Below are 19,194 nucleotides of genomic sequence, written 5' to 3' on the forward strand. Positions count from 1 at the left end.
TCATTAATTACTCTGTTCATCTTCAGAACAGAAATGAAGATATTTTAGTTGAAATCTGATGGCTCTGAAAGGCCTCCATTGGCTCAATGGCACGGTTCACTCTCAAGACCCTTAAAAGGTACTAAAGACGTCGTTACAAAGTCCATCTCACTACAGTGGTTCTAAAATAACTTTATGAATCGGCGAGAATAGTTTTTGTGCGCAAAAAAACCCTAAATAACGACTTACATAGTGATGACGATTTCAAAACAAGGCATCATGAAGCTTCGAAGCGTTATGAATCAGTGAGTCGAATCAGCGGTTTGAATCGCCAAATTTCAGCAGTTTGGCGGTTTGACACGCGATCCGAATCATGATTTTCACTGTACTAACGACGTCTTTAGTACCTTTTAAGGGTCTTGAGAGTGAACCGTGCCATTGTGCCAATGGAGGCCTTTCAGAGCCATCAGATTTCAACTAAAATATCTTCATTTCTGTTCCGAAGATGAACGGAGGTCTTATGGGTGTCGAACGACATGAGGGTAAGTAATTAATGACAGAATTTTCATTTTTGGGTGAACTAACCCTTTAATAATAAAGAATTGACCTATCTGTAAGCCTCGCCCTCCTTAGTTCCTGTTGCTTACTCAAACAAACGGAGTTGCTAACTGTTTTACAATGACAGCTGTCAGCATGAAAACTTTGTTCCAAGATGTTTTTGATCAATTTTGGACACAGAAGGACCAAGTGGGACTTAAATATGCCATGAAGGGATATATAAACATTATAAAATAAATTGGTGGGTAACAAGATTAATTGGAAGCGAGGGTTTACAGATCACAATGCAAGTGGGAGAAGCCTCATGCTATGGTCGTCACAGATGACAACATCCAGAATCAACACTGTTTATGTACCACAGGGTAAGATTAAATTAATTTACATTTAACCAGCTTAATATGGAGAGGCACTGAAATGTAGAGTTGTTTATGTGTTATTGACCTACACTGTAAAATGACGTGAGAACAATTAGCTATTTAGGTTTGTACGTTAGCATCGACTCACTAACCTAATGAGACTATGACAACAAGGAAATCCTCTCAGGATACCTGGAATCAGTGATACAAGTACCCCAGGCACATCGTTTTAACATTTTTGTAGCATAAACACCATCAAACCGATGAGAGCTTTGGATCTTCCAATGTTTCTCTGTGGCGCTGAAACCTAAAGATGTCCGAGTTTCGGTCCCCATGCTAATGAACAGCCATTGGCTCATCTGAGTTCAAGAGGAGGGGCTTACAGATAGGTCAATAGCAATTAATGTTAGTTTCACATTTCTGCTTTTAAATCCACTGGAACAAAGGTCAATATATAGCCTGACGTTGTCATACTCAATTCTAGTCAGAATATGAGTCTGATACTGCTCCGTTGGTCTGTGATTATGGGGCGTGTTTCAACCGAACCAGGAAAGACCTCAATTGGATAGACCTACAACCAATCAGAGCAACGGAGCGACGCATAACGTTAGTTTTGTTGTAAAAACTTGGCAACCCTGTAAGACTGCACGCACTCTGGAATAAGTTACGTTAGAAGAAAAAGATGAGTGTAAACGATCTTTGCCGGTGTTGTAAAAAAAGAATTTAAGGATACACAGAGTACTCACCAACACGATCATCATTTCTGAGAGAAATAGTAAAGGTGAATGCATATACAACAAGTTATCCGTTTAGGATTAGAACAAATTCAACCCAAGCGCTCTTTGGTGACGTGGATGATTACGTTACTGTTTATCATCTGTCCATCATCGTCTAAAGCCCGCCCTGACAATTTCATTGGTCCGAACAGTTTCTGTTCGGGCATAATTACTCCTCTACGGAGAAAGTCCAGACCGAACTGCCCGAGTAAAAATGTTGTGGGCGGGGCTAAGTTCGGCTGACATCCAGGCTAGTCAATATAAGTTCTTGCTTTAAAAAAACATATTGATAAATTTTTAATGTGGCTTAAATTTTGTGTGCCCACATCAGGAGATCTCATACCATTTTCATCTTGTTGTAGGGAGATTCAGGGCCAGTTGGTCCACCAGGACTTGCTGGAGAACCAGGAATAGGCATTGCAGGGCCGAAGGTAAGAGTGACTTCCCCAGAAACCTACACTGTGCTTTTGTGATCCAGATAATCCATTTTGTCTGTCTTTAGGGTGAAATGGGGTTACAAGGACCCATTGGACCACCAGGGCTAAAGGGAGAAGGCTATCCCGGCACACCTGTAAATATTAACATTACAAAGGGCATTATTCATGCAACTCATAGTTACATTTGTACTGTCTGTATTTAATATAACAGACTATATATGTGTTGCCCATGTGATCTATAGGGGATACCAGGTCCTCCAGGTCTTAGAGGAGAGAATGGGCCAGAGGGTACGGGTTTCCCTGGACCAAAGGTAAGGTGTTTGCATCCCCGTTTTCTTCAGAAAATGTAAACATTTTAATAATTAAAAATATATTATTCTATTAGAGCGTTTGATTATTTTATATTTTCTGTCACAGGGGGATCGAGGCCTTCCAGGTCGCCCTGGGCCTGATGGTGCACCAGGTCTTGGGCAGGTGGGCCCAAAGGTAGGAAATATATTTCAAACTATATACACCAATAAGGCATAACATTATGACCACTGACAGATGAAGTGAATAACACTGATTATCTCTTCATCACGGCACCTGTTAGTGGGTGGGATATATTAGGCCGCAAGTGAATATTTTGTCCTCAAAGTTGTTAGAAGAAGGAAAAATGGGCAAGCGTAAGGATTTGAGCGAATTTTGACCAAATTGTGATGCTAGATGAGTCAGAGCATCTCCAAAACTGCAGCTCTTGTGGGGTGTTCCCGGTCTGCAGTGGTTAGTATCTATCAGAAGTGCTCCAAGGAAGGAACAGTGGTGAACCGGCGACAGGGTCATGGCCGGCCAAGGCTCATTGATGCACGTGGGGAGTGAAGGCTGGCCCGTGTGGTCCGATCAAACAGACGAGCTACTGTAGCTCAGATTGCTCAGGAAGTTAATGCTGATTCTGATAGAAAGGTGTCAGAATACACAGTGCATCACAGTTTGTTGTGTATGGGGCGGCATAGCCGCAAACCAGTCAGGGTGCCCATGCTGACCCCTGTCCACCGCCAAGAGCACTAACAGTGGGCATGTGATCATCAGAACTGGACCACGGAGCAATGGAAGAAGGTGGCCTGGTCTGATGAATCACGTTTTCTTTTACATCACGTGGATGGGCGGGTGTGTGTGCATTGCTTACCGGGGGAACACATGGCACCAGGATGCACTATGGGAAGAAGGCAAGCTGGCGGAGGCAGTGATGCTTTGGGCAATGTTCTGCTGGGAAACTTTGGGTCCTGCCATCCATGTGGATGTTACTTTGTAGTCTTTTAAAAAGGCATCTGAAATAATAAACTACATGCAAAGTAGTGTTAAAAATAATAGATTTTTCCGATACATATCGATACTGAAATATCTGAAACGCTGCTCTTTCTCTCATCTCTCCGACAGCGAGTTACACACAAACCCACCTCCTCTCACTCACTTGTTTCATATGCTCCGGATGAATATTGTTGCTGTATCAGGGCTTGAATTTCGCTGTGGGATTGCGGGTATTGCACATATTTTATTTGTAATTCTCACACCCAATGTTTGAGCACATAAAGCCGCCTCTCAGTACTAAATTTAGTTCTTTTTCACTGATTATTGCACTTAAATTGTCAAAGACACACAAAATAATGTCAAAATGATGGTCTTGGCGAGTTTTAAGTGAATGTAAGAAGTTGAGAAAGAAAACACATGTGTAACGGTATAATGGGTCCGTGCGTCAGGTCTTAAAGTATCAGCAGCCTAATATACCTGCTGAGTGGAAAACCACTAGCCATAGTGGCTATTGAGCAAAATAAATCACGTAAAGCCCTGAATACATAAAACATATTCATCGAAATCAACACTCAGTGATGTTACAACACACTGTTGGATGAGTCATTAGATTTGTGGTTGTAGACATGTTCAGCTGAAATTCATGAATCTTGGTGCTAAATGTTCCTAAAAATAGGCTTCTTTTTTGTAGCAGAATATGATTCTGTTCAGGTTTGCTCAGAAGTGTTTTTGTGGTCCGCAGGGCTCCATTGGTCAGACTGGTCCAGCTGGTCCTCCAGGTTTACCAGGAGAGGGCATACAAGGACCAAAGGTAACAGGAATCTGAGGCATATCAGCAGTACTCCTGAACACATTACAGCGTGCTGTACAGTTGTGAAATACTGAAACTGTTTAATTCTGTTTTATACAGGGTGATCCTGGATATCAGGGTATACAAGGGCCAAGAGGGTCCCCTGGAGAGGGTCTCCCGGGACAGAAGGTGAGGGGAGTCTTATAGCCACTGTCATGCATTCATATTTTGTAAAGTTAACATTAAAGGAATCCTTCAACCAAAAATAAAAATGTCATCATTTACTCACCCTCACGTTGTTCCAAACCTACATGACTTTTCTGTCAAACACAAAAAAGACACTTATATCCAATTTAAAAAAGGTGCATCACGTCATGTTTGAAAAAAACGTGACCACAAATGTGATGTAACTGCTCTGTTTGTAGGGGGATCGTGGGTTACCAGGAGCACAAGGACGCAAAGGGGACAGAGGAAGCTCGGGAGGACCAGGATTTACAGGCCCACCGGTGAGAAGAACTGAGAAGGAAATTTTGATTAGTTGAAAAACTCTTCAGTTGCTGTTTAATCATTGAGCATTATGATAGCTGACAACTCTAGAATCAACATCTCTATATTTTACTGCATTTTTTAACACACTGAACATTGCCTCTTCTTACAATCGCAGGGTAATTCAGGGACAAAAGGAGAACCTGGTCTCACGGTACGTGCACAGATTAAATACATTTTCTATAATACATAATTTCACTGTAAAAATCCATCAAGTGATTGTTGGAAAATAAAAAACAATTTTGCATTTGTAACCCAATTTTATGTACAAATGACTTGGTCAAGTCTTGTGCATTGCATTGTGGGATACAGTATTTCACAAACTGTATGCTGCTCATTTTGGTCATCTGCACTAAAAAAAAGAAATAAAATTGGCATAGGATTTACTCTGAAACAAGTTTCACTCAAATTTCTCGTAAATTTCACAAATAATTACAAAGAAATTACAATTAACACATTTAATGAAATGTGACATCTTTAAGTAAAAAGACTGAAATAGTATTTTCTTGTAAAACGCTTTACACATTACAGTGTGTTTTTAATGTATTCAGAACATTGTAATATTGTGCATGCATGGTACACATGCTATAATAAAACAAAGCTGAAATATAATAAAACTATTAGATAAAACTTCAAATGAAAAAAAAACAAATGAAATGTCAAATAACTAAAATGACTAAAATAAACATGAAGATTAATTAAATAAAGATATTTAAAAAATGTAAAATGTAAAAAATTACAAAAGCAATTAACAAAATGACTAAAACTTAAATTAAAATGAAAACTGACATATATAAACGCTAATTCAAAATATGAATAAATATCATCATAGTATAAAAAATAATACTATAATAATGCTGATTAATAAACCTGAAACACAAATTAAGCACCTTAGTAAAAAAAGATTGATGTATTTTGCAGAGAGAGGAAATAATCACTCTAATCAGATCGATTTGTGGTAAGTAACCAAATGGCAGATCTTTTTCTAAATTTGAATGCTTTGAGATGAATTACACCAAAACTGAATTGAATGATTTATTCCGGATTCTCAGGCTGTGGCCGGATATGCAGAGTAAAACCTCTTGAGCTGGTGTTTGTGATTGACAGCTCTGAGAGCGTGGGCCCGGAAAACTTTGAGGTCATTAAAGACTTTGTGAATACCTTGATCGACCGCGTGTCAGTCAGTCCGGAGGTGACGCGTGTGGGGGTCGTTCTCTACAGCCACATTAACCTGGTGATCACAAGAATACAAGAGAGGCTAACTCGTGATGAAGTGAAAGCAACTGTGCGCAGGATGCCTTATATTGGAGAGGGCACTTACACAGGAAGTGGCATCAGAAAGGCCAATGAGATTTTCCGCTTTGCTCGCCCTGGAGTCAAGAAAGTGGCGGTGGTTATTACGGATGGCCAGACAGATCATCGTGACACGGTGAAGTTGGGGGATGCGGTCAGAGAGGCTCATTCAGCCAATATCACCATGTTCGCTATAGGGGTGGTGAATCAAAGTGACCCGATCTATGATGATTTTAAGGAGGAGTTGAAGTCAATAGCATCCCCGCCCATTGAGGAGCATGTGTTTTCCGTAGAAGACTTCAGAATGCTTCCTGGTATGTCGCAATGCATTCAAGTCACACAATTAAATGGATAGTTTACCCAAAAATAACCATGTCCTTAATGACAAAGGCTATTTACACTAACTCCGCCCACCAATGTCTGGTTGGGTCAGACAAAAAAAAAGGTAACTTTTTACAAAAGATTGGCGTTAACTTCTGAGACAAAAGTTTGAATCTTCCTTTTTCCGAATTCATTCTTCTCCCTTTTCCCCATCACATATCAGCTCAGGGTGGCCTTTATTTTAAATAAAAATTAAGAAAATATTAGAAAAGTGGAAATAAAGTGCCTAAAGGGTATTTAATAGTAGGAAGTGTTTATAGGGTAGGGTTAGGGGTATATACAGGGTTGTAAAAAAACAACAACCTTGCAACACAATAAGTGTATTGTGACTGTCAAAACATTTAATTAAAGGGATAGTTCACCCAAAAACGAAAATTTGCTGTTTTTCTGCTTACCCCTAAGGCATCCAAGATGTAGGTGTCTTCGTTTCTTCAGTAGAACACAAATGAAGATTTTTAACTCCAACCGTTGCTGTGTGTCACTCATATAATGCTTGTCAATGGGGTCTAATTCTATTAGAGTAAAAAAAACATGGACACACACCTTCAAATTAAACCCCGCGACTCGTGACGACACATTGGTGTCTTAAGACACGAAACGATCGGTTTCTGAGAGAAACCGAACGGTATTTATGCAATTATTTCACGTCATATCAAAAAAATGTCTTCAGCTCTCCAGACTGCCATCACTTCCCGTGAGTGAGGTCAAAATTCCGGCCGGGTCATAGATATATACATAGATTCCTCATTCGAGCGATCCACGCAGGCACTAATGAGGAATCTATGTATATATCTATAACCCGTTTTTTTTACTCTAATAGAATTAGACCCCATTGACAAGCATTATATGAGTGACAGCGGTTGGAGTTAAAAATCTTAATTTGTGTTCTACTGAAGAAACGAAGACACCTAAACCTTGGATGCCTTAGAGGTAAGCAGAAAAACATCAAATTTTCGTTTTTGGGTGAACTATCCCTTTAAGTTTAGTGACATCATGTTACAATGTTTACATGGTACAAATACCTAGCCAGCTGTTTTTATTGGTGCTTGACATACATTTCACGATTGCAATAGCAAAATAATTCCTATCTTGATTCAATATCGATTCATTTGGATAAATATCAGGTACAGTAGCTAAATGTTAATTTTTCTCAAGGAAAGGAAATCTCTTGACTAATGCTGTAAACATATAGGGAGCCCTGTCAGCTGCTATTATTATTATAGATATTCATACATGCATCTCACTACAATTGCAGACACACAGTCAACTTGCTTTTGCTTTTGACTGTTCCAATATGGCGGACGGCTTACGTATAGCAGCCCATAGAAAGAGCCAATAATGATGTATCTATGTTTATACCTCTATGCCTTGCACGTTGCACTGGTCCAATTTAGAGGTTGCCGGTCTTCATTGGTTTAATTAAAATCCATATCTTGTCAATACGTGTGTTTGACTTAATAAGGCACTGCGCAGACGAATGACATCAAAATACTGTGAGAGCAACTCGAAAGCAACCCTGGTATAAACGTGATTTCACCAAGTGCTATATTCCAATCAACCAATGAGATTTTAGGGACAAGTTTACATTTTATGTCAAGTTTAGGCTTACAACCAGGTGCCTCTACATCAGTGTTATACGTCATTTCACTCTGATTTTAGGGATAAGTTATGGACTTATCGGACTACATTTTCGGACAGGAATCTCATTATAGGGCTTTATATTTGGACATTGAACTGGGACAGAAGAAAGTATTTTAGTATCAACAAAAACAATATACTTCCCCTTTAAAAACCATCAAACATTCTTTATAAATATAAAAAGATTGCCTTAAATTTGCAATTGCTTTACACATTTGGCGCATGTGTTTTTCCAAATCAACTTTGAGTTCCCTGGTAATCAAACCCTTGACTTTGACTCATATGAGCTATAGGATGACCTACATTAATTCACTTCATGTTTTCTGTCTCCGTGGTCTAGAAGTGGAAAGTAAATTGCTCCATAAGCTTTGTGAGAACATCGATGGATCAATATTCAGTGCTACTTCCAGCTTTAAGGTAAATTAGTAAACACTTCAGTCAAAAAGACCTTTAGTTAAAAACTCATGATGCATCTAATACCGCCATATTTGATTTGAGAGCTGCTTTTGGAGGCATTTTAATTGCTGAACTGCAGTGCAAAATTTCTGAATACAATTGAAAATGTCTTTTTTTTACAAGTACATAAAATTCCAGAAGAGATATATTTATTTATTATATTAAAAATGTATTCTTTTATTTGAAAATGTTCTAATTATTATTACACATGCAGTTACGAATTCACATTAATTGAGAGACTAACACATGCTTCAGTTAACAAAACCATATTAAAAAACATCATGCAACTAAAGGTGGCATATTTGGTCTGAAAGCTATAATGTTTGATGAGAAATAAAATGTTAACAAAAATGTCACACTGCAGGACATTTATTATTTTATTTCAACTGCTCTGCTCTTGAAATTACATAATAAATATCCTGCAGTTTGACTTTATTATAAATACATTTATTACATATTTTCATTATAATGTTATATTATTATTAATATAATTTTAAATATCCGAATTTTTAAATGAATGCATTTTTATCAGTTTGACATGTATTTATTATAAATTTAAGTATGATATTTTTCTAACTATAATTATGCATGCAATATGTATGACTTCATATTAATTAAGAGACTACAATATTTGAAACATTTGTATTTAAAAAAATATTTTGTTAAACTGTTGTTCAGGACTGTATTAGTAAACAAAAAAGGAGATTAAAAATTATTTTTAAAAAATCTTAAAGCTAAAATCAAAACAATATTTTTAATGGTTATTGTTATTAGCCAAGTACATATTCTAGTTATGAAGAGTTATTAATATTACACTACATCAATCAGCCAGATGCACTTGGAGAGTCTGGCGTGTTCCCCTTCTATGATCCTAAATCAGATGGCACGGACATGTTCAGCACCATAACACCGTATTTGGAAAGAGATGACCTGAACCTCCTCCCAGATTTCTCTCTCACGTATTTGGACCGGCCGAATCAGGACAGAAACCAGACTGACCCGAAACGCAGACCAACTGACCCGCCACTGCTCGTACAGAATGATTTTACTCCAGGTAAATGCCCATACAGCTGATCAAAAGTGATACAATATAAATAATTGCAGTTCTGTAAACAAATTGCAAATCCCACTTTCTCTCTCTCACAGACGAGGGGTGCCTGGAGCCTCTGGATCCTGGTCCGTGTCGAGAGTATGTTGTTAAATGGTATTTTGATCCAAAGGCCAATTCATGTGCTCAGTTCTGGTTCGGAGGCTGCAATGGCAACAAAAACCGATTTGATAGTGAACAGACCTGCAGAAAATCTTGTGTGAAAATGTAAGTCTTAACATTAGAGCACTGAAACTCATCCAAAAGGACGAGATACTAAACATAGAAATAAAGCTATGGGCCTTTTATAATTTAAAAATATTTTAGCTTTTAATATTTAACTGTGAACATTAACTAAACTGCTCAGAAGAACTTGAACAATTAAAGGGTTTGTTCACCCAAAAATGTAAATTCTGTCATTAATTCCTCACCCTCATGACGTTCCAAACCCGTGAGACCTTCGTTCATCTTCAGAACACAAATGAAGATATTTTTGATGAAATCCGAGAGCTCTCTGACCCCTCCATAGACAGCAATTGAATTACCACTTTCAAAGTCCAGAAAGGTAGTAAAGACATTGTTATATAATTTTTCTAAAGGAAAGAAAATCTCTTGACTAATGCTGTCAGCTGATATTATTAAAGGTTAAAATGAACAACTCAAATAGTTATCTTGGACGTGTAAATCTGCTGTTGGCAGAAATACTATACATTTCACAATGTTGACTAAACATCTTCTGTGATAGGCGTGCAGGTGGGGGTCAGCAGCTTATATACCGTGACCTTGCACCATAGATATGTATATGTAGATTGCACATTCGACGGCTCCAGACACGTCGGCATGTCCGCCATCTTGGAATGGTCAGCGTGTTTTCATTCACAGTAAGAATCAATGACGCCACTACATTGTGCTGTTTCTGATTGTGAAACCGCTGAGATTTCAATTCCCAAAGAAATGGGATAACCTTTCACAAGTGAGAATGTGTTGGATTGTGTATTAACTCAGTATTACAGGTTTTTATTCTATGGTAACTTTTTAATGTTGTGTTAGCTGACGCCTTTGACTGTTTTATTGTGTTAGTTTAGCAAAAAACCGCCAAATAGATGCCATACATGCATCTAACTACGATTGCAAACACACAGTCAACTTGCTTTTGCCTGTTCCAATATGGCGGACGGCTTACGTATAGCAGCCAAGCGGCAACCTCGCGCAGTTTCTCTTGAAGCCAATACGGAAGTGACTTAAACTGCAATTCCTCGACTGGCCACTAGGGACAGGCTCCAGAAGAGAGCAGAATCTCATTGAGCCTCATGTTAAAATGCCCAACTTTACAGCAGAAAAACACATGTTTACAGTCTGGTACAAATGGTGGTTTTGGTCTATACGGCTAAGTTTGCCCTTCATGACAACTGTGAGGGGGGTGAATTTTTTTATAACTCATTCGTTTACATTATATAAAGCTTTAAAGTCCTGCATAATTAAGGGCATGGCCACTTTGAGTGACAGGTGGATAGCCATTTATCTGCTGTCTGTTAGTCATCACATCACTTCAGCTCCACCCACGTCCCGCCTCTTTGCCCATTTTCTGTTATCCGGGAGTGACGCGCGATGACGCGCTGCCAAGATGGCAACGGCCAGCTCGTCTCTACTTTGCACTTCAAAACAGCTCTTCAGAATCCTTGGGGTGACGTCACAGACACTACGTCCATATTTTTTTACAGTCTGTGATAGAAGCCCATAGAAACAGCCAATAATGATGCATCTATGTTTATATCTCTATGCCTTGCACAGTGCACTGGTCCAATTTAGAGGTTGCAGGACATCATTGGTTTAATTAAAACCCATATCTTGTCATGTGTTCGACTTAATCAGGCGCTGGCAGACCGAATGGTGTATGACATCAAAAAACTGCAAAAGCCCTGGTATATGTGGTAAACGTGATTTCACCAAGTGCTACACGTTCCTGGGTCAACATCTTTGTTGATCCTGGGACAACATTTCAATCAACCAATGGGCCCTATCCTACACCCAGTGCAATGCGGCGCCAGATGCGATGCAAGTGTTTTTTGCTAGTTTTAGCCCGACGCAGTTATCATTTTCACGTCCAGTTGTTTAAATAGCAAATGCACTCGTGCCCATCTGTTCCCCATGGGCGTGCTGGTCTGAAAACGAGGTGTGTTCAGGTGCATTGTTGGTGTGTTACTATTTTGAGTTACTGAAAGCGACTGCACAATCGACCAACGAAAACCTGATCTAAAGTCAATAGGGCAGTATTTTTTGTGTTATTTAAAGGGCGCGCTAGTAATATGCGCCTATAGGCGGGTGCACAACACGCAAACAGTACAGACGCGCAGCAGCACACAAACATTTATAAATATGAAAATGTTAATTAAATTGCTGTCTATGGAGGGGTCAGAGAGCTCTCGGATTTCATCAAAAATATCTTCATTTGTGTTCTGACGATGAACAAAGGTCTTACGGGTTTGGAACGACATGAGGGTGAGGAATTAATGACAGAATTAAAAAAAAATGTCTCACCCTTTAAATTAATGCATGTATTTGTATAAATAATGGCCACAAAAAGTATTTGTCACACTTAAAATGTCGGAATGTGACTGCATTATAAAGCAAAATATCAAAAAAATATAGAAGACATGACTGATTTGATGTGTTGTAGTCTAATGCAACAAAACAATGAACACATATTCATAAAGAAAAACAATCTCTTATCTGTTTTTCAATTTCAACAGTCTTTTTGTTCTCATGAAAAAAAAAATGTTGGTCACATTAAATATCTCTGTGGTTTTTATTGTATCCATTGTGTTTGTATTGTGGTTTGAGCTCACTGGTGCTTTTTTGTTCATGATTAGTGTTAAATCTGTACTTGTATCCAAATGGTCGCAGGTGATGTGCAAAATACTCCAGCATGACTGTAGGTTTCACATAATGAAACGATATCACAAAATACACACAGACGTCAGGGCCCTGGAAAAAGAGAAAGAATTATAATTTTTGATGGATCTTGGACCATGCAAAAGGGTCAAGATGCAAAAGTTATACTTCAATATACATAAGTCTTATATGAAATCCATATTTGTTTTAAAACACATTTGAACTATAGTGGGAATCTTATTAATATTTAAAATTACTTTAATTTTAACATTTTCTTAGAGCATGAAAATACTGCTCTATTATGATGCTGAGTAAAGAGACATTTACAGTTTAAAAATAGTAAAGTAAAAAACATTTGTACAGTAATTCTAACTGTAAAATGTAGTGTGACAAACTGAAGTTATGAAAATAATAATAAAATATTTTAATGTCAGTAAGTGTTTATGCTATATTAAAAAACTAAAAGGAATTTTATTTTCTGCAATCTGATGTATATCCGAGTGAAACAGGATATTCAACAAGAAAAAAAGGTTCGATTTTTTCCCCTCCAAAGCATGTTTTATAATGCGAGTCTATCTCGGTGTTCCGGTGGGTTTAAACTGAATTTTAAATGAATAATAAAAAGTATGGTAAAACCAAAAAAAAATGTTTGCCTCGATTCTGATTCACAGTATCTGCAGTTTCTATTCACGTTCCTGAGTAATTTAATTTCTGTAAAGAATACAAGTTTTGCTTTGTCTCACTTAAAATGTCTGAATGTGACAGCACATTATCAGCAAATCTGACTGAAAACAACAGTTCACATATATATTTTTACTAGTTCATTCCTATTAACGGTTTCTTACACCAAACATTGTCACGCAATGGGTTCTATAGAATGCACCAGTCAAGTTCCAGAAGTAAAAACTCCATTAATTTTCTCCATAAGGAAATCTATTTTTAATGATAACATTTAAAGACAGCCTTACTGTGATCTAATAGGTTGTTAATTGATAGTATTTGCTTCTGTTGAAACAGTCAGCCTGCATAATTTCAACTGTTTAACAGCGGAATTTGTCATGAAAAACTTCATTACCCATGATGCTGTACAGAAAATTACACCAATCAGAGAGTCGAAACAAGCAAAATGTGCCAAAAGAGCTCTTTAGCCCCGCTCACTCCCATGAATCTCACTACGCTCGTAGACCAAAACCTTGTTTTACAGTCTATGGCCAAAACGAGGAAATTAACTCAGTCCGCTTTTACAGCCTCATTTTTACGCTCATAATTGTGCTCCTAACTATTCTAACTATTAGATAAAAACTGGAAGAGTTGTGATTATGTTGTTGAAGTCCAGTGACCGTGGTGTAGTTCTGTTTATAGCCTATACCTTTAGCTTTTTATGTCTGGCAATTGCATTTAGACTTCAAAATTCATAAAAGTTGTGTTCATCTGTGATAATTATCTTGATGGACAAAACATGTAAGTATCATAAGCTTGTGTTGATCTCAGAGCTTGTTTTTAGCGATAATCCAAAAGCCTATGGGAAAATCCTATTGAGTTTTTTTTTTTTTCGAGGGAACCAGTGTGATGCTAACTGCCGGTTGGCCTACAAAGTGACATACCGGCACCACTCTATTTTTCATATACATCAATTAATAAATTAATCAACATTTTTAAATACATAGTTTTATACACTCACCTAAAGGATTATTAGGAACACCTGTTCAATTTCTCATTAATGCAATTATCTAATCAACCAATCACATGGCAGTTGCTTCAATGCATTTAGGGGTGTGGTCCTGGTCAAGACAATCTCCTGAACTCCAAACTGAATGTCAGAATGGGAAAGAAAGGGGATTTAAGCAATTTTGAGCGTGGCATGGTTGTTGGTCTGTCTGAGTATTTCACAATCTGCTCAGTTACTGGGATTTTCACACACAACCATTTCTAGGGTTTACAAAGAATGGTGTGAAAAGGGAAAAACATCCAGTATGCGGCAGTCCTGTGGGCAAAACTGCCTTGTTGATGCTAGAGGTCAGAGGAGAATGGGCCGACTGATTCAAGCTGATAGAAGAGCAACTTTGACTGAAATAACCACTCGTTACAACCGAGGTATGCAGCAAAGCATTTGTGAAGCCACAACACACACAACCTTGAGGCGGATGAGCTACAACAGCAGAAGACCCCACCGGGTACCACTCATCTCCACTACAAATAGGAAAAAGAGGCTACAATTTGCACAAGCTCACCAAAATTGGACATTTGAAGACTGGAAAAATGTTGCCTGGTCTGATGAGTCTCGATTTCTGTTGAGACATTCAGATGGTAGAGTCAGAATTTGGCGTAAACAGAATGAGAACATGGATCCATCATGCCTTGTTACCACTGTGCAGGCTGCTGGTGGTGGTGTAATGGTGTGGGGGATGTTTTCTTGGCACACTTTAGGCCCCTTAGTGCCAATTGGGCAGCGTCTAAATGCCACGGCCTACCTGAGCATTGTTTCTGACCATGTCCATCCCTTTATGACCACCATGTACCCATCCTCTGATGGCTACTTCCAGCAGGATAATGCACCATGTCACAAAGCTCAAATCATTTCAAATTGGTTTCTTGAACATGACAATGAGTTCACTGAACTAAAATGGCCCCCACAGTCACCAGATCTCAACCCAATAGAGCATCTTTGGGATGTGGTGGAACGGGAGCTTCGTGCCCTGGATGTGCATCCCACAAATCTCCATCAACTGCAAGATGCTATCCTATCAATATGGGCCAACATTTCTAAAGAATACTTTCAGCACCTTGTTGAATCAATGCCACGTAGAATTAAGGCAGTTCTGAAGGCGAAAGGGGGTCAAACACAGCATTAGTATGTGTTCCTAATAATCCTTTAGGTGAGTGTATTTTCCATAGTTTTTAATTTGATTATGCTGTTCGCAATGCTTCATGGGATTGTAGTTCTTTTCTATCACTAAAAACGTTAAGTACACAGTTTGCATTTTTGTCTGATTTTAAAAATTGTTTCGCTTCAAATCAAAGTTTGTAATGTTTTTATTCACCTCGTAGCTGATTGGCTTGGTTTATGGCTCATAATGCTTTAACAAAGACTTTTTGAAATCCCTATAGGAGAAATTAATGGGAACATTACTTCCAGAACTAGCTGCTGAAAAAGTGGGTGGGAACTGTTGCACGTCCTTTGTTGTGTCACGCCCAGTGTTACACTGTGTTAGCAACAGTAACCATGGAGGGCGGAACTTAGGTTTAACTAGAATGACCCACAAATATTTTCAATGAAAATCTGCCAGCTGCACTCACCTGTCTGGTTTTGAAGTAACTGTAGCCCCAGGCCTGTTTTCCATTCATTGGGGAAATTAGGTGGTTTTCCGGTCTAAAAGGATTAAATGTTTCTTGTTTGTTTGGATCTCTTGAATCCCCGGCCTTCACTCCCATGGTCTCCATGCACCTTTCCAAGGGCATGTCCTCCACGGAGATGAAATGCTTGCAGCGTCCCGTGCTGAAACCTTGCACAAATCTCTTGAGAGCCTCTCGGCTCAGAACGTATCCGGCTCCTCCGCTCATGTAACCCTGACGTACGTATGAACTGAGGAACCTGTGGCCGAAATAAACAGGCTTTTCTGCGTCAAGCTGGGAAAGTAGGTATCCCAGGTTTTCAAGCTCATGTACAGCACCTGGTTACAGTGTTTAGCACAGGTGGCAAGAACGTGCTGGAGCTTTTTCAGCAAATTTCCATGCCTCGTCATGATCCAGCGCAACACACACACATTGGAATACAGGGACTGTTCCAGCTCATCTGGGAAATTCAAGCAAAAGTTTGAATTGGGGTAGAATTAATTTGATCAAAAGTAAACGTAAAGACTTTTACAATGTTACAAAAACCGAATTTTCTATAAACAGCACAGCTGTTTTCAACATTGATAATAATAAATGTTTCTTGCACAGCAAATCCTCATATTAGAATGATTTCTGAAGGATCATGTGACACTGAAGACTGGCGTAATGATGCTAAAAATTCAGATTTGACCACAGGAATAAATTACATTTTAAAATATATTCACATAGAAAACAGTTCATTTAAATTGTCATAAAACTATGTCACATTATTACTGTTTTACTGTATTTTTGATTAAATAAATACAACCTTGGTGAGCAGAAGAGATTTCCTTCAAAAACATTATAAAATCATACCGAACCCAGGCTTTTGAATATTCCTCATGATATTATAAATATTTTGATCTAAAGGCTTCTGCTTAAATGCTTGGAATGAGCTTCATGCATACAAATTGATTTCTTTACAAAATTTGAATTTTAACTATGTTTGTCTTAAAGTTGCAGTATATAAGTAAAAATAATTGAGACTGTGTGTCCAAATGTTTGACTGATACTATAAATACAATTCCATTATGACTCAAAATATGAGTTGAGAGAAGTAAGTGGAAATAAACATACCATTCTTTTTTCCGTGCATGGCTTTAGGCTTGAGAGGAAAGAGGATACAAGGGCTCTGGCTAGAAGGTCAAATCTAACGCTTATGAGTACCTGAACAAAGAGAAAACCAATGAATATCCAACAGAATAGCAATATGTGCCAAGACATCTGGAGAGAAAAAAAGAGAAAAATATGTGAAAACAAGCATAACCATTAACCAGGTATACAGGTGCCGGTCATATAATTAGAATATCATCAAAAAGTTGATTTATTTCACTAATTCCATTCAAAAAGTGAAACTTGTATATTATATTCATTACACACTGATATATATATCACATACATTTTTTTTCCCAACATTTTTTTTAACACTGATCAGTTTACAGCAAAATGGAAGAAGACGGTTCCTCGGCACAGTGTGTGCACCCATGGCTATACTTAAAAAGTATGTTTCAGTTTTCTCAAAAGATTAAAGATTAGTTTAGTTGGCATACACTTTGATGCATGTCTCATAAAATGTTCAAAAATGTAAATGTCTTGGAGAAAGAGAAGAGTAAACAGTTGGGGGAATATCGGATGCGTATCAGTGTATAGGGTCCATGCATTCAGCCTTAAAGTGACAGCAGCTTTGTAAAGAGCTTTGTAACTTTTATACAAGAAATTGAAAATTTCAATATCTCCTCCATGGACTGCCACCTTAACGTGGTGGAGGGGTTTGAGTACCCGAATGACCCTAGGAGCTATGTTGTCCGGGGCTATATGCCCCTGGTAGGGTCTCCCAAGGCAAACAGGTCCTAGGTGACGGGTCAGACTAAGAGCAGTTCACAAACCCCTTATGATGACAAAAAGAAGGAGGACCGTGACGTCGCCCGGTATGGCGCAGCCGGGGCCCCACCCTGGAGCCAGGCCTGGGGTTGGGGCTCGTATGCGAGCGCCTGGTGGCCGGGCCTTCCCCCACGGGGTCCGGCCGGGCTCAGCCCGAAGGAGCGACGTGGGGACACCTTCCCGTGGGCCCACCACTCACGGGAGGGACCGTAAGGGGCCGGTGCAAAGCGAATCGGGCAGCAGTCGAGGGCGGGGGCCTAGACGACCCGATCCCTGGACACGGAAACTGGCTCTTGGGACATGGAATGTCACCTCGCTGGCGGGGAAAGAGCCTGAGCTTGTGCGTGAGGTTGAGAGGTTCCGACTAGAGATAGTCGGAATCACCTCCACGCATGGCTTGGGCTCTGGAACCACACTCCTCGAGAGGGGATGGACTCTTTACCACTCTGGAGTTGCCCATGGTGAGAGGCGGCGGGCTGGTGTGGGTTTGCTTATAGCCCCCCAGCTCTGCTGCCATGTGTTGGAGTTTACCCCGGTGAACGAGAGGGTCGTTTCCCTGCGGCTTCGGCTCTGGGATAGGTCTCTCACTGTCTTTTGTGCCTATGGGCCGAACGGCAGTACGGAGTACCCGGCCTTCTTGGTGTCCCTGGGAGGGGTGCTGGAAAGTGCTCCGACTGGGGACTCCGTCGTTCTACTGGGGGACTTCAATGCCCACGTGGGCAATGACAGTGAAACCTGGAGGGGCGTGATTGGGAGGAACGGCCCCCCTGATCTGAACCCGAGTGGTGTTCAGTTATTGGATTTCTGTGCTAGTTACAGTTTGTCCATAACGAACACCATGTTCAAGCATAAGGGTGTCCATCAGTGCACATGGCACCAGGACACCCTAGGTCGTAGGTCAATGATCGACTTTGTGGTCGTTTCATCTGATCTGCGGCCGTATGTCTTGGACACTCGGGTGAAGAGAGGGGCGGAGCTGTCAACTGATCACCACCTGGTGGTGAGTTGGATCCGATGGCGGGGGAGGAAGCTGGATAGACTCGGTAGACCCAAACGTACTGTGAGGGTCTGCTGGGAACGTTTGGCCGAGTCTCCTGTCAGAGAGATCTTCAACTCCTGCCTCCGGCAGAGCTTCGACCGGATCCCGAGGGAGGCTGGAGATATTGAGTCCGAGTGGACCATGTTCTCCACCTTCATTGTCAAAGCGGCTGCTCGGAGCTGTGGACGCAAGGTCTCCGGTGCCTGTCGAGGCGGCAATCCCCGAACCCGGTGGTGGACACCGGAAGTAAGGGATGCCGTCAAGCTGAAGAAGGAGTCCTATCGGGCCTGGCTGGCTTGTGGGACTCCTGAGGCAGCTGACAGGTACTGACAGGTACTGGTCGTGGAGGCAAAAACTCGGGCCTGGGAGGAGTTCGGTGAGGCCATGGAAAAAGACTATCGGCTGGCCTCGAAGAGATTCTGGCAA

The 19,194-nt window shown here is 39.9% G+C and overlaps 1 protein-coding gene across 2 annotated transcripts in view; it reads left to right on the forward strand.

Annotated features, from left to right (window-relative positions):
• The window catches only part of col28a1b (collagen, type XXVIII, alpha 1b), a 38,942-nt gene extending 25,835 nt beyond the window's left edge, over positions 1-13,107 (forward strand). The window contains exons 24-37 of one of the 2 annotated variants that reach the window (XM_079837232.1): positions 2,032-2,100; positions 2,172-2,240; positions 2,349-2,417; positions 2,524-2,592; positions 4,136-4,204; positions 4,304-4,372; positions 4,609-4,689; positions 4,848-4,883; positions 5,651-5,687; positions 5,782-6,336; positions 8,382-8,458; positions 9,326-9,551; positions 9,644-9,748; positions 12,003-13,107. In XM_079837232.1, coding sequence (XP_079693358.1) covers positions 2,032-2,100; positions 2,172-2,240; positions 2,349-2,417; positions 2,524-2,592; positions 4,136-4,204; positions 4,304-4,372; positions 4,609-4,689; positions 4,848-4,883; positions 5,651-5,687; positions 5,782-6,336; positions 8,382-8,458; positions 9,326-9,551; positions 9,644-9,748; positions 12,003-12,151 — 1,680 coding nt within the window. In that variant the 3' untranslated portion in view covers positions 12,152-13,107. Of the gene's footprint in view, positions 1-2,031; positions 2,101-2,171; positions 2,241-2,348; positions 2,418-2,523; positions 2,593-4,135; positions 4,205-4,303; positions 4,373-4,608; positions 4,690-4,847; positions 4,884-5,650; positions 5,688-5,781; positions 6,337-8,381; positions 8,459-9,325; positions 9,552-9,643; positions 10,094-12,002 lie in introns of those variants that run through there. The other variant, XM_079837233.1, reaches the window with a different exon arrangement.
• Positions 13,108-19,194: the final 6,087 nt, after the last annotated feature.

The sequence above is a fragment of the Gobio gobio genome (assembly GCF_949357685.1).
Source record: "Gobio gobio genome assembly, chromosome: 15".
NCBI classification, from domain to species: domain Eukaryota; kingdom Metazoa; phylum Chordata; class Actinopteri; order Cypriniformes; family Gobionidae; genus Gobio; species Gobio gobio.